We start from the raw sequence: 22,422 nt of genomic DNA, 5'->3' as shown, positions 1-22,422 counted from the left end.
CCGCTACAACATCACCCGATCTAGCACGTTACATAAATTATTTGTGCACGTTGTTTATGTCCTTTATGGCGTCCTTAAAAACAGTAATCTTCCTGTTTGGAATGATTTTAAATTTTGTTTGAATGTTGGGCAGGTAGACAGAGTTAAAAAAAATATCTCGCTCATCTCCTCACACATGCGATCGGGATTAATTCAGAGTCAAGATGCTGTTCAACGGCACGTTTGTCTTCCGATTCGTGTTCGATTCGAGTTCCGATTCGAGTTCCGATTCGAGTTCCGATTCGTGTTCCGATTCGTGTTCCGATTCGAGTTCAGATTGGAGATCCGATTCGAGTTCCGATTCGAGTTGCGATTCGTGTTGCGATTCGAGTTGCGATTCAAGTTCCGATTCGAGTTCCGATTCGAGTTGCGATTCGTGTTGCGATTCGTGTTGCGATTCGTGATGCGATTCGTGTTGCGATTCGAGATCCGATTCGAGTTCCGATTCGAGTTCCGACCATAAAACACGAGCAGTGTTTTGCAGGTGAGGTGTACCCAGTGTTTTGCAGGTACGTGCAGGTACCCAGTGTTTTGCACGGTGCTGTTCTAATCCTGTTGGCATTTTGAAATGAAATTTTGTTTTTTCTCCATTTTTTTTGTGTGAGCCCAAAACAATTTCTTTGTGTACGTAGTCGAGGCTCATGGAAGAGCTATCACAGTAAGCAGATGCACCCTACACCCACTAAGGAATATGTTCCCCGAGTTTCCAGGGTTTGGTGTGCCAGGCTCCAATGTTACTTCCGAGCGGGTTGCGAGTGTAAAATGCGACGTGATGCTTGGATAGGCCTTTCATCCCAAACAAGTCTGGATGCAGTGGATGGAACCTTGCTTGAGATGACATGTGCTCATTTTCCTGGCTCGCGAAGCCAAAATCAGGGTTAAGCGATCGGTTGCACATGTACATGTGACGTACGTAGTCTGCATTCTTAAAATTAATTTTCTCGGCAACAGTTGGTTTGATTGACACGAACTTTTACCATATGAGCGCCTCAACCTGTAGAATTTTTTCATCGGTCACGTGGTACGGACGCCATGTTGAAAAACGTTGCACCTCTATCTCCGAAACCGCTCAATGGAAGAAATTCAAACATGGCTCATTGTCAAGTACTCCCCATGGGGAAGAATATATGTTAATGATGATGGCATCGGTGCCTTCATTATTCGCACTGATCGGATGAAGCGTTGTACTTGTCGAACTATGACGTCATAATGAAGGCACCGATGCCATCATTATGACGTCGTCATAGTTCGACAAGTACAACGCTTCATCCGATCAGTGCGAATTTTTACCTCTGCCACCAAAGATGGATGGAGATTATGTTTTCACTCCTGTCTGTCCGTTTGTGAACAAAATATCTCAAAAAGTTGTGGACGTATTTGGTCGAAATTTGGCAGAGATGTAGCGGATGTGACAAGGATGAAATGATTAGATTTTGGTGTAGATCCGGATTTGGCTCCGGCTGCTAGAATTTTTGAAGTGATTCTTCACCATTGGGTGATATGGCCAAAAACGAGGGGTAGATCATGGTATGAAAGACTAGACCTTCATTGGTGCAAGTCGGTGATTCCTGTGATTGATTTTGATTAAATGTGATTCTGTATTGTGATTTTCTGGTCTACTCTGAGATACAAAACGTAAACTGTTCAACAGGTGGAGGTATGCTCTCTACTGAGTGCCGTTCTCGTTTTTTCTCTGCAATTGTTGGTCCGATTGACAGGAAATTTTCACCTCAGAAGCACCTCCTCCGATGTAATTTTTAGTGATAATTATGACGTCATTGGTCACGTGGTACAGACGCCATCTTGGAAAAAAAAAGAAAAACGTCCCATCTCGATATCTCCAAAACTGCTCCATGGAATTTTTTTTTAACGTGGCTCATTATAAAGAACTCCGCTTGGAGGAATAGGTGTTGTTAACGATGACGTCGTAATTCGACAGGGACAACACTTGGACTGATCAGTTTGAAATTTATTGAGCATGCTCTATGCAACAATTATATTGGTAAATATAAATTTATGATGTCATCGCTCACGTGGTCTGGCAGCCATATTGGATCAAAGAAAAAGAAACCTTAAAAAACAGAAGCGTTGACTGTGCAGAGTAAGTATTCGATGAATACAATATAGTTCTTGTTTTTTGTTCACAATTTGGGGGAGAAGAACAAAGGACGAACTTTGTTTGGAATATTTGTTTGGATTGGACCTCGGGAGTCACAGGACACTGTCAAGGATTAAACCTCAGGAGTCTCAGGACACCGTCAAGGATTGAACCTCGAGAGTCCCAGGACACCGTCAAGGATTGGACCCTGGGAGTCCCAGGACACCGTCAACGATTAGACCTCAGGAGTCCCAAGACACCATCAAGGATTGGACATCGGGAGTGTCAGAACAACCTCAAGGATTGGACCTCGAGATTCCCAGAACACCATCAAGGATTGGACCTCGAGAGTCCCAGGACACCGTCAAGGATTGGACCTCCGGAGTCCCAGCACACCGTCAATGATTGGACCTCGAGAGTTCCAGGACTCCGTCAACGATCAGACCTCAGGAGTCCCAGGACACCGTCAAGGACTGGACCTCAGGAGTTCCAGGACACCGTCAAAGATTATACCTCGAGAGTCTCAGAACAACCTCAAGGATAGTCCCAGGATACCGTCAACGATTACACCTCGGGAGTCGCAGAACAACCTCAAGGATTGGACCTCGAGAGTCCCAGGACACCATAAGTATAACTTTACCAGCCGATGATGAATGAACGACAGAACGCTGCTTCAAGTGCTGTTCATTGGTGCAAGTCGGAAGTGCCATGTTTAAAGCACAACAACAACTGAGTGCCAGGTATCGATCCCACGAAGCACCCATTTGTATGCTCAGTGATTGCAGCGCCGCCAACGGTCAGCAGTGTAGACCATTCTGGAACAAGGAGCGAAATTGCGGAGACTTTTCGACTTATCCTTGCAAATAAATGTCCAATATAAGCCCCCATGCTCATCCAGGTAAAGAAAGCTGCACAAGGTAAGCCCATTGCTTTTGGAAACCATACCTTAAAATTTTTATACCTAGTTAAGGCTCATGGAAGCTTGAATACAGAACGGATCAGGACACAACATAACACGAGGAAGAGCAAAAGGAAAATGGGGAAATGCCAACAGCAGGGCGGAGGGATAAAATAGACAGAGACGGGAAACAAGGATGTGGGAAATGATGAGAGGTATGGGAGAACGCAAGGGGTGGACAAGATGGATACATGAGTTAAGCTTTGGTAGGGGGGTGACGGTAGGGGGGTGACGGTAGGGGGGTGACGTGGGATGGTGGTGAACAGCTGTCTTGAACACCTGGAGGGAAGAACGACATTGAAGAGGATGTGGAAGGTGGTTCCTCAGGTGGTAAAAAGAGGAACAAATGACTGGAGGTGAGCAGTGGTTCTGGATTTTGGCAATTTCACTCGGAGGGGGTTGCTGGTGGATCAGGTCCGTTCTGCAGATAACTGAGGGTGAGGAGGACAAAGTTTGTAGAGGGCAGAGGGTGCAAGACCAAAAATGAGGCACAGTTGACCAGAGACCTGTCTGCGATGGTGAAGTGATAGGTCCATAGACTCAGCTTCATCACGGGAGATTCCAATAATGTTGAAAGTCTTGGAAATTATTTTGCTCCTGTCTGCACGTGCACGATTAGGATGAGACTGTATTTCTTCTTTCTTCTTCTTCTTTTAATTGCCATTATTAACCCACCTTTTCTTGTGGGATTGTCCCAGGGGAAGATTGGCCCAGGTTTTCACGAACTGCTTGGCCAGGCTTGACGTTCGACTAGCCAGGGCAGGAATTGGGAATTTGCTCAGCGTGCCGGTGATGGCTCGCCTACTCTTTGCGGAGGACACCAGATGGGATCTTCAACGTCCGCCAATTAAATTGACAGACGGGACGAGACTCCGTTCAATTTGCCAAATTTACAGCCAAAGTACCTGCTCCACTGCAGATTCGTGTTCCGATTCGTGTTCACCTTGTCAAAATATTACAGTAAATTGAGATGAAGGAGTTACTCGATCATGGACTCACATCTACAGACAGACAGATAGATAGACAGACAGAGTGAGTCAATTGCTCAGCAAGCCCGCTTTGAACAGTCTGTTTGTTGTTCTGGGGACCTTATGGTCTGGCGCACCTTCTGTCCGTCAGCCCATCAGTTCGTCAGTCCGTCCGTTAGTCTGCCTGTTAGTTCATCCATCCGTCAGTCCGTCCGTCGGTTCGTCAGTCCCTCCGTTGAACCGTCAGTCCATCAGTCAGTCCATCCATTAGTTCATCCGTCAGTCCATCTGTCCGTCAATTGGTCTGTCAGTCTTACAGTCCGTCCATCCGTTTGTCAATTGGTCTGTCCGTCTATCAGTTCGTCCGTCCATCAATTGGTCCATCCATCGTCAGTCCATCTGTCCGTCAATTGGCCTGTCAGTCTTACAGTCCGTCCGTCCGTCCGTCCGTCAATTGGTCCGTCCGTCCGTCAGTCCATCCGTCCATCAATTGTTCCGTCCGTCCGTCAATTGGTCCGTCCGTTCGTCGGTCTATCCGTCTGTCAATTGGTCCGTCCGTCAGTCCATCCGTCCGTCAATTGGTCCGTCCGCCCGTCAATTGGTCCGTCCGTCCGTCAATTGGTCTGCTTGTCCGTCAATTGGTCCGTCCGTCCGTCAATTGGTCCGTTCGTCCGTCAATTTGTCCGTCCGCCCGTCAATTGGCCTCTCCGTCCGTCAATTGGTCCGTCCGTCCGTCAATTGGTCCGTCCGTCAGTCCATCCATCCGTCAATTGGTCCGTCCGTCCGTCAATTTGTCTGTCCGTCCGTCAGTCCATCCGTCCATCAATTGGTCGCTCAGTCCGTCCGTCCGTCCGTCCGTAAACACTTGCAGCTTCTTCTCTGAAACCGCTGAAGGGATTGCGACCGAATTTGGCACAAATTATATTTGTTGTGTTTCGGAGGGGTAGACAAACTAAAGTTTGTTCACGGCATTAAAAATATCGGGATCTATGGGGGTTTACCGGGGTCAAAGTGGATCCATGATTGACCCCCAAAATAGGAATTTGCTTTTTCCTCTGAAACTACACAAACTATTTCGACGCAACTTTACCACAACCTTCACCACCCATGATGTACCAAAGTTTGCTCATGGAACTAAGAAAATCGAGGTGTAAGGGGGTGTACGGGGTGTGGGGGGAGAGGTGGGGGTTACCCCCCAAAATAGGTATTTTAAAATATATATCTTATGATTACGTTAGTATGATTGTACATGCTGCCCTGTCTTCTAGCAACCATTGAAATTGGTTTAAAAATACCGTGATACTGTTTAAAATACCTTCAGTCAGTGTAGTATACTGCTTTATTCTAGCAGGTGAGCGCCCAGGTGCATCGCCCCTTTTTCTATATAATAAAACGTTAAGGCTTCTGCGTCGTGGTGTTTTTACCACGGGCTTCTGCTCGTACTCACTATGAAAGCAGGTGTGAGAAGCCAGGTGATGGCTAAAGAAGTTATAACACGACCAGGTATAGGTGGGTTGACCCCAGTACGTAATCCTTTGTTGTTAGCAAAACGAGTACCAAATTACCCGGGAAGAATGAGCCACTTTTGTACCCTGTGTCCACCCCAGCCAATGAAAAACTACAATGGCTGCACGATGTGTCGGATCAGATGTGAAATTAGTGATTCTTCCTCTTCTTCTTCTCATTCTTCTTCTAATTTTCAAAAAAAAAATCTTTTTTTTTTTGGATACAAGATCGAGGCTCGTAAAAGAGCTAACATTAATCACACAAAAAGTCAAATCGACACATAACACAAAATAAGGGGAGCGGTAGACAAGATGGGGAGAGATGGCGAAGGACACAAACACAACATTTGAGAGCAGGGACATCGAGAGAACTGTGGGAGGGTGAGGGCTTGTGGGAGGTGGGAGAGGTATAAAACATATGGACTCTGCAAGGACTTCCAGGAAAGAAGTTAGAATTTAAAAAAAAGTGTATCGTGGTAAATTAGCGGGGGTAGAAAAGATCAAGGTTTTGGATGGGGGAAGATAAGAGATGGTGGTGAACAGCTGTTTTAAAGACCTGGAGGGAGGAGTGGGATTGAAGGGAGTGGGGGAGTTTGTTCCAGAGTCGGGAGAAAAGAGGAATGAAGGTGAGCAGAGAGCCTAGATTTCGGCAGTTTAACCATCAGAGGGTTGCTGGCAGATCTTGTGCGACCTGTAGGAATATTTGGGGACAGAGGCAGAGCACAGAGAGAGCTGGGGGAGCGAGGCCAGAGAGGAGTCAGTAGAAGACAGATTGCAAATAGATTATATATTGTGGTGGAAAATAGATGTAATTTTGAATTGAATGAAGGAAAAATATTACTATAATATTTGGTACATGTATATGTATTTATATATGTATATATATATATATATATATATATATATATATATATATATATATATATATATATATATATATATATATATATATATATACATACATATATATATATATATATATATATATATGCAGACTTGGCATTTAATATGGAATTTTTTTTGTGGGGGTGAACTTACTTTTCAAGATGACTGAGAACCAAAAGTTCATTTGAATTATGTTGAAATTATTCTAGATTTTGTTAATGTGACCTTTAAAAGAAACAAAAACCACATTTGACATTTCGAAGCAAATAAATTGATCCTTGAAAGTGATGTAAACTGATATCGAACTCAATTCACGGACAGTACTGTGTTAAACTTCTGTACGTTTTCCAGAAGTATCTCTATTTTGCACATTAGTCAAAAAAAATTTCAACAAAAACAAAAGCTAAATTATGACTGGGATTACAGACAGTAAAATTACAGTTCAGTACTTCGTGTAACCCCCACGAGCATTCAGGAGAGCACGTACACGTCGAGGCATGCTGTTCACGAGATTTGCCAAGGTTTGGACAGGAATCGCTTGCCATGCAGTGACAATAGCCTGCTGCAATTCATGCACAGAGGTAGGCTGCTGGTCCAAGTTGTCGATTTGATGCGTTAATTCTGCCCACAAGTTCTCTATCGGATTCATATCCGGGGACATGGCAGGCCACTCCATATGCTCTACACCACGGTCAGCAAGAAAGTGTTGGATCATGCGAGCACGATGAGGCCGTGCATTGTCATCTTGGAAGACAAAGTTTCCTCGAAAGGCTGCACAAACAAATGGAAGCAATGTTTCTTCCAGAATGACCCTGTACTTGAACTGGTTCAGGTTTCCATTCAGAACAACCAGGTCAGTTTTGTCCCCTGCATGAAAAGCAGCCCAAACGGTCACCCCACCACCTCCAGCTTGGACTCTTGGCACTATACAATCTTCGTTGTGGGCTTCATGCACTGTCTGCGCACTCAGACGCGGCCATCTTGACGATAGACCAGAAATCTAGACTCGTCACTGAAGGTCACGTGATTCCAGTTTCCTGGCTGCCATTGACGGTGCTCTCTGGCCCACTGCAATCGGCGCTGGCTGTGTTGTCTGGTCAGGCGTGTCTCAGGGGACGCCTGGCACGATAGCCTGCTTGAACCAGTCATTGGTTGACTAGCCTTCTGGATACAGGCACATTTGTCAGTTGCTGCCACTCTGCCCTAAGCCGATTAGCTGACTTGGTACGGCCATTGCAGACTAACCGGTGCAGCTGGCGATCATCTCTCCTTGTGGTTCTGCGTGGATGTCCTGGCCTCGGTATTGGAGTAGGGACACCCCTCTGAGCATTTCGTTTCAGGATCTTTGACACCTGACCTTGAGTGATGCCATACTGCCGAGCAATAGCACGCTGTTTCATGCCAGAATTTCGTAAAGCCACCACTCCATGACAAACAGCATTGTCAAGTTGATGGACCATCTCCAGAGGAAGCGGCAATAACTTTTGTAGACGTGCAGCAGTTGTTTTCCACTAATACAGAACGCAACAACCCTTATATACCCGATTGTGAAGCCAATCGTCAAATGTACCTGTCCTTACATTTTGTCACGCCACCTGTGATATAATCCTGTTATTGACCCCTTGCTGCGAAAGACAATCAGTGACATGGTTCTTTCAACAAAGACATCACCGAAGCGTAAAAGAAACTCACCAGATTGATATACTGAGTTCAGAAAGTAAACCTCAGTCAAGAAAAAAAAATATTCCATATTAAATGCCAAGTCTGTGTGTATATATATATATATATATATATATATATATATATATATATATATATATATATATATATATATATACATATATATAGTTACGGATACGGAGTACGGCTCTTCCCTCTTAGCAAGGGGTGGTTAGTCCCTTGTCTTGTTAAGCTGACCGTCTCCACTCCTGGCACTTGTAATGCTATCCCGCGGGATGGAACGGATCAGGGTTATGGGTCCAGGGTTTATCCCGAATACCTTTATCCGTCCCTCCGCAGACTAGGGAGACAAGTACCGCTCGAACCCCGGTTTGGATGGTCTAGTTAGTTGCCGAGCGGTTTTTAGCAACCCGAAGTTCGAGTCATTAGCCTTCACTAAACCCGATCCTGAACGTTGGCCGAATCGCGCCACGTACACTCAATATGGAAACCTCTAAAGCGACCGAAAGAGCATGAAGAAGTAAAGACAAAGTAGGGAATAACAAGATTTATTACTATTTATACACACTAAGCAGAAAGGAAAAGAAAGATGATTTATAAGGCAATGGAAGGAGCAGGAGACATCGTGCAATGATTAGCTTATATATATAGCAGTCTTAATTAATACCCCAAGACAACATGAAAGACGGACGAACAATCACACTTACACGGGGAAATGATGGCAGGAATCACTGGAGGGAGGAGAAGGTCCAAGCCGATGGCAGGGCAGGAAGGTCCGGGCAATTCCACACCGTCGAGGTCCACGTTCCGTGCTCGAAGCAAACAGCAGCTGGCAGCTCCGCGTCTCCACAACCGGCAATAGGGCCTAGAGGGTCTCGGCGTATTGCTGCAGTATCAGCACCCCCTCACGTCTCGTTCTCTCTTGGCTGCTTTAGCTGGATCGCGCATCTGCCGCACCTCTCTCTCAATCTTCTCCGGACCTCTCAATCTTTTCTCAGGACTCTGTGACTTCTCCAGGACCTCAATCTTCTCCAAAAAGCTCATCTGCCGTGGGGAGCGTCCCGCTGCCGGTTATATAGGCCCCGCCATTCAACCTTTGCGAACCTCCCCCAAGTGTTCTCTCTCCGCCCTCTCAAGCCAAACCCCTCGTTCTGGGTTGGTTGAGCGGGGCCGAATCACTCCTCCCCTCAATGACGAAGTGGAGACAAGCCTTTCTTCTCCATTGGTTACCTCGTGCGTAATGGAGTCAAATGCAGCAAACAGTGGACAGGGGATGAAATGCAGCAAAGTGGCTAAAGAGTCAATTGCAGCAAACCTGGCAAACCTGGCACTTGGAAGCTGCCATGGGGCGTCGGAGGGGCCTACTCTTATTTAATTCGGTGCAATGAAGAGTCAAACTATTGGGAAACACATCCTTAACCTACATAGAATAAGGGACTAACTATTTAAAAGGATATATGGTGTCCTGTGTGTAGGTTTATGGAATTAACTAAGAGGACGAGCTTCGACCTTTCTTTACATTACGGAGGGTGCCATTTACACACAACAAAACCATAATTCTCACATTCTTTACATTTTCTCAAATTCGTTACACTTCTCAAATTCGTTACAATATATATATATATATATATATATATATATATATATATATATATATATATATATATATATATAATATATATATATATATATATATATGTTAATCTAGGGCTATAGGAGAGAAAAGGGTGGGGTAGAGAAGAAGAAGGAGAAATCCTTTGCATGTCATATTTTCTCGTCTAAAAAGGGCACAACTCTGTGAAAAATTGATGAAACGCCCTGAAACTCAAACTTGTTCTGTAACATATCATAATAAAGCTAGGTACCAAGATTCAGTTGAATACATTAAAGGGTATGCGAAAAAGTATGGAAAACCATAGGTGGGATGGACAGACAGAAAACAAACCTATAGTCCCTGCGGTGAAACCAATAGAGGACCAAAAAGAGGAGTTTGGAAGGAAAGGATGGGAAGGTCCCTCTGCCTTGTGACGTCATGTAGTTGTAATATTCTGAGAGCGACCTTCTCAAAATACTGGATGCCCATTGGCTAGATTGAAACGCCCGAGGCTTGGCTGGGATTCAAGGATTTTGGGTAGTATCACCTGGGTTGGCACCGTTGGTTCAAGGTGGCACCACGACAAGTCTCCCGACCCTCATAAATATCGTCCACTCTGATTTCAAGGGCAGGCGAGCTGTTGAACCTCGTGACCTTTGGAGAACATGGAGAGAGGGATTTCCCAACTTCCCGACGAATCAGGATTTGTTTTCCATTCTTGTGATTTAATTCCTTTTGGGAGAAACACGTCATCCTGCCAGGAATCGTCACTCTCAAAGCATTTCAGGTGTTATCGTTGAGACGTCGCCCAAGCTCGAAGCGGCCAATCAGGGGGCGAGTTTAATGCGGGTGGCACAGTGACGTCACGCTGACGTTCCCACGCTATAAAAGCAGGCACAGAGCGCGCGCACAGGATATTCTTCGGACTGGTACGACTCGTCGCGCGTCTCCAAACTGCTCCCGTTAAACATCTCCGTGTCTCTGTCCTGCCCGTGAGTTTGTACAACTTGAACATAATGGTGAGTACGATGTACCTTCACCCTCACCTGTCCTGCTCGTTTTGTCAAACATACCCGAGTAATCCTCGTACGTCGGCATTACCTGAACACACCTGTGTTTGGGGAATTGTACCAAATGTCTTACACCATGAGGGTTGTTTGAATCGAAAAGTGTTTGATATTTCAGTCCCAGGTGGCACCCATGTGGCACTCTCAGTTGTGACGTGGCGTGAGCGATGACGTCACAGGGCATGAAATCATTTCAAATATGGAACCGTTTTGAGATTTAACCAATCAGAGCTTTGTTGTGATTTGTAAATAAAATGTTGTGACGATGTCACCTCAACAAGGACACCTTGGGAATGTCCAAATTTGGATAAATCGGTTTGGATTGGTCAACTCGTTCCAGGTTAAAGGTGTGTAAACTTCTTAATTAAACTGGCATTTGCAGGCAAATGACCGAGAAAAAAACTTTTGGTAAATTTACATGGAACTTTAACGGAGGAGGACATCGAGCCAATCAAGCCCGCGCAATGGTTCCCAACCTATGGTCCCAACCTAACCCTAACAACTCGAACCACCAACCACCCAGAATCGGAGTCGGAGCACGCGGACCCTCTAACCATTAATTACACCACCAACTCCAGTTATTATTTTATTTAACCACATTCTCTCCTTCAACTCAGAGCGGAGCCTCCAACCATTCATTACACCAAGTCCAGTTATTATTTAATTTAACCACTTCCTCTCCTCCAAGACTCAGACACGGGGATGGTGGTGACCCTCCAACCATTCATTACACCACCAAGTCCAGTTATTATTTCATTTAACCACATTCTCTCCTTTCCGACTCAAAACGGACCCTCTAACCATTCATTGCACCACCAAGTCGAGTTATTTAATTTAACCACATTCACTCCTCTCCGACTCAAAGTGGACCCTCCAACCATTCATTACACCACCAAGTCCAGTTATTATTTCATTTAACCACATTCTCTCCTTTCCGACTCAAAACGGACCCTCTAACCATTCATTGCACCACCAAGTCGAGTTATTTAATTTAACCACATTCACTCCTCTCTGACTCAGAGCGGACCCTCTAACCATTCATTACACCACCAAGTCGACTTATTATTTAATTTAACCACATTCACTCCTCTCTGACTCAGAGCGGACCCTCTAACCATTCATTACACCACCAAGTCCAGTTATTATTTAATTTTAACCACGTTCTCACCACAGACTCGATGTTGACCCTCCAACCATTATACGCCAAGTCTGGTCTGATGAGTAGATGACATTTGATTATGAACAAACTCTTATTAAGAGGTATTCATAAGTTGATCATGATTAACACGAATTTAATTGAATAAAGAACACCTCTGAATCTACTAGTTTGCACAAGACACCAGATTTTTAACATGATTGCCTCAGGAAGATTAATGATAAAAGGAGTTGATGATGCTGTCCAACCTGATGATTTGATCTTCGATGAGATGCTCACCACCACTCATGTAGTCTAATGTAGTCTCATCATGGTGGCAATAGGGGAAGAAGAGTCAACGTCTGCTCATCAAATCGTTTGGGGAATATGATACTTGACTAGGACAGCAGCGAAAGGCCTTCTGTCTACTCTGAAATACACGTGACTTTTCTGTATACAAAGTCGAGGCTCGTGGAGGAGCTAGGACAAAGAATGGATCGGGACACAACAGAACAGAAGGATTTGTCGAAAGAGGGGGAAGCACACGAACATCAGGGTTGAAGGACACAATAGAGGGAGACTTTGACGAATAAGAAATGAGGGGCAGGAAAAGCCAGAATGGAGTCGGTAGAAGACAGAGACCACCTAACTGCCTGCGGTGAGGGAGTGAAAGGCCTTCAGAATCAGATTCATCGCGGGAGATTCCAATGATTCTGAAAGCTTTGGTTTCTACAGCGTGAAGCCGAGCGAGGTGGGAGGCAGGAGCACCGGCCCAGAGAGGAGAACAGTATTCCATTGAGCTGCTGATGAAAGCCTTGTATGTGGTGAGGAGCTCAGGTGTGCCAAGGAAGGACTTCGCACGACGGAGGATGCCCAGTCGGCGACTGGCTTTGGAGGCCAGCTTGGAAATGTGGTTTTCCCAGGAAAGATCATGGCAGATAGTGAGACCCAAAAGCTTGAGCGACAGAACTTTTTGGAGAGGATTGTTGAGAAAGTGGATGGGAGGGTTGTCCAGTCGGTCTTTTCGGAGAGACATAGTAAGTGTGAGATTTATCAGGATTGAAAGACATGTTCCACTTGTTTGACAAGTCTGTGATATTGTCCAGGTCTGCAGCGAGTGAGGAGGCTGCTGTCTACCGATCTGAGGGATGAGATATGGAGCGGCATAGAGTGGAGTCATCAGCAAAATAAGACTGATTTTTACACTGATTAATTTTTTCACAAATAGAAGAAAGAGAAGAGTGGGAAAAAAAGAACAGCGTTTGAAATGTGGTTGTGGTTGTGGTTGTGGTGGGCAATCGGCCTCGATTTTGGAAGTTTAACCAGGAGGGGTTGCTGGAAGAACATGCGCATCTTGGAGTTACAGGAGAGGGTCTGAGGCTTGAGAGAGTGGAGGGAGCAATGTTGGAGAATAGACAGTGGAAAACAGAGAGACCACCAACCTGCCCACGATGTTTGAGAAACAGACCTTGTGCTTCGGATCTCACCTCACGTTGCTGAGTTTTGTTCATTCTTTCCTGGGAAATGTGCAAAATGAAAACCCGTTGCTTTTTCCGCAGCGCGAGTGCATCTCCATCCATGTGGGCCAAGCCGGAGTTCAGATGGGCAATGCATGCTGGGAACTTTACTGCCTGGAGCACGGGATCGATCTCGATGGGAGAATGCCCAGCGACAAGAAAATTGGACATGGGGACGACTCCTTCAGCACGTTCTTCAGTGAGACTGGAGCGGGGAAGCACGTCCCTCGTGCGGTCTTTGTGGACCTGGAACCCTCTGTCATTGGTAGGGGTCACTCTGTGCTTATTGCAATGGATGCAGATTCCAGTTGAATTGTTTAGGTGGAAAATCAGAGCAATTGTTAAAATTTAATTTATGTAACACTTTTGAATTTTCTCCACTGATGGTGATGTGTCTTAAGTTTTACTAACTATTTGTAGATATTGAAAGTATAACCATACCATGTGATGTGGGATTTGTGAATGAGGATGGTGAACATTTCCAGAAAGCAGGAGATCGTTCACTGAGAATCGGAACCTCGACGGTCTTGACTTCCAAGCTTTTCTTGCTCATTTTGAGGTTGAACCCATTGAGCGGTAGCGGGAGGTGTGGTGCCGGGTACATCCAGGCTGTTAATACCTGAAAGAGACCCCTTTGTTTGGACCAAACGAACGTAGGATAGATAATTCCAGGTTAACTTGAAATGCTGATTTCAAATGGAATTAAAAACGCTCCTAGTTCGTGGTATCACCAAATCTCCTGTACTGGCAATAGTTCTGCAGTCGATGGAATGCTCGACAGGTATGGGCAGGTAGGATTGCCCGGCGGGATGCACACACTTCTGAGCTGTCTCACCTTGGTTGGAATTACAACTCAGCTCTCAACTGTCATGCTGGTGTTGTCGTGGATTCCCTAACCCTTCCATTTCTGGAATAAGCACCTCAAACTCGGACACTATACAAGGGTTTCAACATGAGGGATATGGGTAACATGCATGGTAGATACAGTCACGTGAAAAAGTAAGTACACCCCATGTAAAGTTTTGACTTTTTCAACATATTTAAACATACAGCTATTTGATCTTCATTCCAACAATATTGATAGACAAAGGTGATATAATATAACAAATATCATGAAACATTTACATTTTGTAGTCTGTTGTATAATTTAAAAATGCAAATTTCGCATGTGGAAAAAGTAAGTACACCCTTGGTTCTAATAGGTGGCATTGCCCCCTTTGGCAGAAACAACCTCAAGTAGGCGTTTCTTATAACTGTCTACCAGTCTCTGACATCGACTGGGAGAAATTTTTGCCCACTCCTCCATGCAGAATTCTTTCAGCTGGGCGATGTTTGAGGGGTTTCTTGCATGCACAGCTCGTTTCAAATCCCCCCACAACATCTCGATGGGATTTAGATCCGGGCTTTGACTTGGCCCTTCCAGAACCCTCCATTTCTTTCTTTTCAGCCATTCCTTGGTGGATTTACTGGTATGTTTAGGGTCATTGTCATGTTGCAAGGTCCACCTTCGGTTGAGTTTCAACTTTCCAACAGATGGCCTCATATTATCCTCAAGCACCCTCTGGTACAATGAAGAATTCATTGTGGATTCTATGACGGTGAGCTGCCCAGGCTCTGTTGCAGCAAAGCTGCCCCAAACCATAATATTTCCACCACCATGCTTTACAGTTGGTATCAAGTTCTTGTGGTCAAATGCTGTCTTTGGTTTTCGTGAAACATGTCTTCTGGTACTGTGGCCAAATAGCTCTACCTTTGACCCATCTGTCCAGAGCACATGGTTCCTGAAGTGCTGGTCTTTGCCTAGGTGTTCATTGGCAAACTTTAGTCTCGCCCTGATGTTCTTTCTGGACAGCAAAGGTTTCCTCCTGGCACACCTCCCATGTGGATCAAATTTGTGCAGCCTCTTTCTAATGGTAGACTCGTGCACTTTGATATCAACAGTGGCAAGCGCTACCTGCAGGTCCCGTGATGACATTCTGGGGTTCTTAGAGACCTTTCAGCATCTTTCGGTCTGCTCTCGGGCTGAACTTGCTGGGGCGGCCTGGCCAGAACAAGTTGGCAGTTGTTTGGAATCTTCTCCACTTGTAGATGATCTTCCGGACAGTCGAATGATTTATTTCAAATTGTTTGGAGATTTTTAAAAAGCCCTTCCCAGACTCATAGACATCTATAATATTCTTTCTGAAGGCCTCAAAGAGCTCTTTTGATCTAGGCATGGTGTCGCCGCACACTTCAACAACAAAGAGCAAACCAAACTAAATGTCTGAGGTTTAAATAAGACAGGTTTCTCCAAGATCCTCTCCAACGATGTTCTAATCATTTGCACCTGAGCTGGTGCACCTGATTCTAATTTTAGGTATTTGAAGTAGTGATAAATGTAGGGGTGTACTTACTTTTTCCACATTCGAAATTTGCATTTGTTTATTTAAATAAACAAATCAAATCAATCAACAAATAAATCAACCCGCTCTGCTTCCCCGGCGCCCCGCTCTGCTTCCCCGGCGCCCCGCCCTGCTTCCCCGGCGCCCCGCTCTGCTTCCCCGGCGCCCCTCTCTGCTTCCCCGGCGCCCGTCTCTGCTTCCCCGGCGCCTCGCTCTGCTTCCCCGGCGCCCGTCTCTGCTTCCCCCGCGCCCGTCTCTGCTTCCCCCACGCCCGTCTCTGCAGTCCCGGCGCCCCGCTCTGCTTCCATGGCGCCCCGCTCTGCTTCCCCGGCGCCCCGCTCTGCTTCCTCGGCGCCCCGCTCTGCTTCCCCGGCGCCCCGTTCTGCTTCCCCGGCGCCCGCTCTGCCTCCCCGGCGCCCCCGTTCTGCTTCCCCGGCGCCCGCTCTGCCTCCCCGGCGCCCCCGTTCTGCTTCCCCCGCGCCCGTCTCTGCTTCCCCCACGCCCGTCTCTGCAGTCCCGGCGCCCCGCTCTGCTTCCATGGCGCCCCGCTCTGCTTCCCCGGCGCCCCGCTCTGCTTCCCCGGCGCCCCGCTCTGCTTCCCCGGCGCCCCGTTCTGCTTCCCCGGCGCCCGCTCTGCCTCCCCGGCGCCCCCGTTCTGCTTCCCCGGCGCCCGCTCTGCCTCCCCGGTGCCCCGCTCTGCCTCCCCGGCGCCCCGCTCTGCCTCCCCGGCGCCCCGCTCTGCCTCCCCGGCGCCCCGCTCTGCCTCCCCGGCGCCCCGCTCTGCCTCCCCGGCGCCACGCTCTGCCTCCCCGGCGCCCCGCTCTGCCTCCCCGGCACCCCGCTCTGCCTCCCCGGCGCCCCGCTCTGCCTCCCCGGCGCCCCGCTCTGCCTCCCCGGCGCCCCGCTCTGCCTCCCCGGCGCCACGCTCTGCCTCCCCGGCGCCCCGCTCTGCCTCCCCGGTGCCCCGCTCTGCCTCCCCGGCGCCCCGCTCTGCCTCCCCGGCGCCCCGCTCAGCCTCCCCGGCGCCCCGCTCAGCCTCCCCGCTCTGCCTCCCCGGCGCCCCGCTCTGTCTCCCCGGCGCTCCTCCCCTGCTTCCCCAGGCCGCTGTCTGATTCCATAGCATCCCGTGCTCCGCTTTGCTTACCCAGCATAACACTCATTCCATGCTCACCCCATGCTCCATTCCACATGCTCCCGCCTCCCCCTCTCCACATTGTCACATATCCTCTCAACTCCATGCAGACAGTGCCACCTCTCCCATCCATAACTCTATGGACTTCCCCAATATCTGAAGTCTTTCCTCTAATATGACAGAACTCTCAATCTAAACCTGATAATCTCTCCCTCACAGAATCCTTCCTCCCACCAGATGTCCCAGTTCCTCTGTGTCTCTCCCTTTTTCCGATTCAACAGGCCTCAACCCAGTTCTGGCGGTGGAGTTGCAGTTTTTGTCAAGAACTCCATTTCTCACTGTCAGTGTGCTACTCTTCCCCCTACTAATCCACAGGAGTACGTTTTGTTGTGCTTCTCCCTCCACAACCACCTCCTGTTTGTGTGATGTATTGTCCTCCTAACAGGGATGACTATTTACAGAAGAGGATGTTGATCTCCCTCTCTGCCAACATGGGGCAACATGGACCTCTTCAACCAACCATAGCATTGCAGTGAAGGCCTTCTGTGACTCCATGGGATGACTCGATCTATGAACATTCCGATTTCTGCCAATGGCAATTCCTCTTTTCTGGTCTTGGTAATGATCAACTGTCATACTAATATATTTTGTTTCTTTTCTGCTCCAATTGGTTCATCTGATCACATGCTCATCTAAAATCTGAAAGTCACCATCTCTCTGGCTATTCCCAGAGAGCTGCATCAACGCCAGCGAGTCTGGAATTCCCCTCAATCAGATTTGCAGGAACTGCAAGCAGCCGTCTCTCTTCAGGAATGGTCTCTCATATCTACCGCCCCTGATGTTAACTCAGCCTGGGAATTCTTTCACAGAATCTCTCTCTGTCTACATCACATCACATCACATCACATCACATCACATCACATCACATCACAATCACATCACACCACAACACATCACAACACATCACAATCACACCACAATCACATCACAATCACATCACAATCACATCACAATCACAATCACATCACAATCACATCACAATCACATCACATCACAATCGCATCACAATCACATCACAATCACATCACAATCACATCACAATCACATTCACATCACAATCACAATCACATCACATCACAATCACAACAAAATCACAACAAAATCACATCACAATCACATCACAATCACAATCACATCACATCACAATCACAATCACATCACAATCACAATCACAATCACAATCACATCACAATCACATGACATCACAATCACAATACATCACAATCACATCACAATCACAATCACATCACATCACAATCACATCACATCACAATCACAATCACATCGCATCACAATCGCATCACATCACATCACATCACATCACAATCACAATCACATCACATCACATCACAATCACATCAGAATCACATCACATCACAATCACATCAGAATCACATCAGAATCACATCACATCACAATCACATCACATCACAATCACATCAGAATCACATCACAATCACAATCACAATCACATCACAATCACATGACATCACAATCACATCACAATCACATCACAATCACAATTACAATCACATCACATCACAATCACATCACAATCACATCACATCACATCACAATCACAATCACAATCACAATCGCATCACAATCGCATCACAATCACAATCACATCACAATCACATCACATCACATCACATCACATCACATCACATCACAACACATCACAACACATCACATCACAACACATCACATCACAACACATCACATCACATCACATCACATCACATCACAATCACATCAGAATCACATCACATCACAATCACATCAGAATCACATCACAATCACATGACATCACAATCACATCACAATCACAATCACATCACAATCACAATTACAATCACAATCACATCACATCACAACACATCACAACACATCACAACACATCACATCACAACACATCACATCACAACACATCACATCACATCACAATCACATCACAACACATCACATCACAACACATCACAACACATCACATCACAATCACAATCACAATCACATCACATCACATCACAATCACATCACAATCACATCACAATCACATCACATCACAATCACAATCACATCACATCACATCACAATCGCATCACATCACAATCACATCACAATCACATCACATCACAATCACATCACATCACATCACATCACAATCACATCACAATCACAATCACATCACAATCACATCACATCACAATCACATCACATCACAATCACATCACATCACAATCACATCACAATCACATCACATCACAATCACATCACATCACAATCACAATCACATCACAATCACAATCACATCACATCACAATCGCATCACATCACAATCACATCACAATCACATCACATCACAATCACATCACATCACATCACATCACAATCACATCACAATCACAATCACATCACAATCACATCACAATCACATCACATCACAATCACATCACATCACAATCACATCACAATCACATCACATCACAATCACATCACATCACAATCACAATCACATCACAATCACAATCACATCACATCACATCACAATCACATGACATCACATCATAATCATCACATCACAACACATCACAATCACATCACATCACAATCACAATCACAATCACATGACATCACAATCACATCACAATCACATCACAATCACATCACAATCACATCACAATCACATCACAATCACAATCACATCACAATCACATCACAATCACGTCACAATCACATCAGAATCACATCACAATCACATCACAATCACATCACCATCACATCACAATCACAATCACATCACAATCACATCACAATCACAATCACATCACAATCACATCACAATCACATCACAATCACATCACATCACATCACAATCACAATCACATCACATCACATCACAATCACAATCACATCACAATCACATCACAATCACATGACACCACAATCACATGACATCACAATCACATCACAATCACATCACAATCACAATCACATCACATCACAATCACAGCACATCACAATCACATCACATCACAATCACATCACAATCACATCACATCACAATCACATCACATCACAATCACAATCACATCACAATCACAATCACATCACATCACATCCACATGACATCACATCATAATCATCACATCACAACACATCACAATCACATCACATCACAATCACAATCACAATCACATGACATCACAATCACATCACAATCACATCACAATCACATCACAATCACATCACAATCACATCACAATCACAATCACATCACAATCACATCACAATCACGTCACAATCACATCAGAATCACATCACAATCACATCACAATCACATCACCATCACATCACAATCACAATCACATCACAATCACATCACAATCACATCACATCACATCACAATCACAATCACATCACATCACATCACAATCACAATCACATCACAATCACATCACAATCACATGACACCACAATCACATGACATCACAATCACATCACAATCACATCACAATCACAATCACATCACATCACAATCACAGCACATCACAATCACATGACATCACAATCACATGACATCACAATCACATGGCATCACAATCACATCACAATCACATCACATCACAATCACATCACATCACAATCACATCACAATCACATCACATCACATCATCACAATCGCATCACAATCACATCACAATCACAATCACATCACAATCACATCACATCACATCACAATCACATCACATCACAATCACATCACAATCACATCACAATCACATCACAATCACATCACAATCACAATCCTCCCCCTCTTCCCACCCATGGTACATTGAATCCTGTGGTCAATCAGTTGCTCTGAAACAACTTGCCTTCTCAGTCCCTGGCCCTCTTCCGCACCCAGGTTTCTTTCATCCATCTTCTTGATAATGGTCCATCATCTTCTTGACAATGGTCCAACATCTTCTTGATAATGGTCTACCATCTTCTTGATAATGGTCCACCATCTTCTTGATAATGGTCCACCATCTTCCTGATAATGGTCCACCATTTTCTTGATAATGGTCCACCATCTTGATAATGGTCTTCACAAATTTAGCATAGAATCTTCATTCCCTTCTGGTGAAACTTCCGAAATCCAGAATCGCTGCTCATCTCCGCTCAGTTTTGTCTTTTCTCCTGCCGGTGGAACCAACTTGCACACTCCCATCAATCTTCCTTCCCTCCAGGGCTTCAAAACAACTGTTCACCCCAACCACCGATCATCCACCATCCATACTCGTGATCTCTACCTCCCCAAATGACCCGATTCCCAAGCACTCCCTTTTTCCAGGTCATTGTGATTTTCCATCCTCTCCCTCACCTCTTTTCATTTGTTGTAGTTGTCGGTTGGTTTGTTCCTTTTCCTGTTTCATCCCAGCTTTCCCCTTACCTTTCTTGCCGTGTCCTCCGTCAACCTCCGTCGACGAGGTTTTCACACGTCTGTTACTTGCAAAATCGAAGATATTTCAATGATGTTGGTTGATTTTGTGTGTTATTCTGTTTGTCTGTTGGTCAATCGCCTGCAGGTCACAATTCTAAACCGATCGTCATGAAACCTCAGCAAGTTGTAGAGGTTGTCACAACTAAGCAGCCTATTGATTTTGAGGTCAAAGGTCATCTTGAGGTCAAATTTCTAAAATCGTCACTTTTCATCCTATTGAACATTAAAAAAATTAGAGTGCATCACTGAATTGGCAAACCAACTATTTTTATGTTCAAAAGGTCAAAAGGTCAAAGGCCAACTCTAGGTCAAACTTCTAAAATCATCAATTTTCATCTGAAACATCAACCATTTTCATCCGATTGACCTGAAAAATCAAACAACAATTGCATAGTGCTTCACTGAATTGGGAAACAACTATTTTCAAGGTCAAAAGGTCAAAAGTCAATTGAAGGGCAAACTTCTAAAATCATCAATTTGCATGTGAAAAATTGTTATTTTCCATCCGATTGTCTTCAAATTTGAATAGGATTCGCATATTGCATCTCTGAATTGGGAAAGCAACAATCTGAGGGCAAAAGGTCAAAGGTAAACTCAAGGTCAAACTTCTAGAATCATCAATTTTCATCTGTAAAAATCATCAATTTTCATCTGTAAAAATCATCACTTTTCATCCGACTAAACTGAAAATTCAACAGCAATTGCATCACCAAATTTGGAAAACAACAATTTGAGGTCAAAAGGTCAAAGGTCAACTCAAGGTCAATCTTCTAGAATCATCAATTTTCATCTGAAGAAATCATCACTTTGCATCCGATTAAACTGAAAATTAAACAGCAATTGCACATTGCATTGCCGAATTGGAAAAGCAACAATTTGAGGTCAAAAGGTCAAAGGTCAACTCAAGGTCAAACTTC

General features: G+C 45.3%; 1 protein-coding gene across 1 annotated transcript in view; it reads left to right on the top strand.

Moving 5' to 3' along the window:
* The first annotated feature begins 10,619 nt into the window (after nt 1-10,619).
* Nucleotides 10,620-22,422, top strand: part of LOC137416465 (tubulin alpha chain-like) — a 28,254-nt gene continuing 16,451 nt past the window's right edge. The window contains exons 1-2 of the mRNA XM_068102064.2: nt 10,620-10,746; nt 13,489-13,711. Of these exons, the coding sequence (XP_067958165.2) occupies nt 10,744-10,746; nt 13,489-13,711 (226 nt within the window). The 5' untranslated portion in view covers nt 10,620-10,743. The remainder of the gene's footprint in view (nt 10,747-13,488; nt 13,712-22,422) is intronic.

This window comes from Myxine glutinosa, chromosome 1 (assembly GCF_964187855.1).
Source record: "Myxine glutinosa chromosome 1, kmMyxGlut1.1, whole genome shotgun sequence".
Lineage (NCBI taxonomy): Eukaryota > Metazoa > Chordata > Myxini > Myxiniformes > Myxinidae > Myxine > Myxine glutinosa.
Note: the sequence above shows the minus strand (reverse complement) of the source record. Positions and strands in the feature narration are given on the sequence as shown.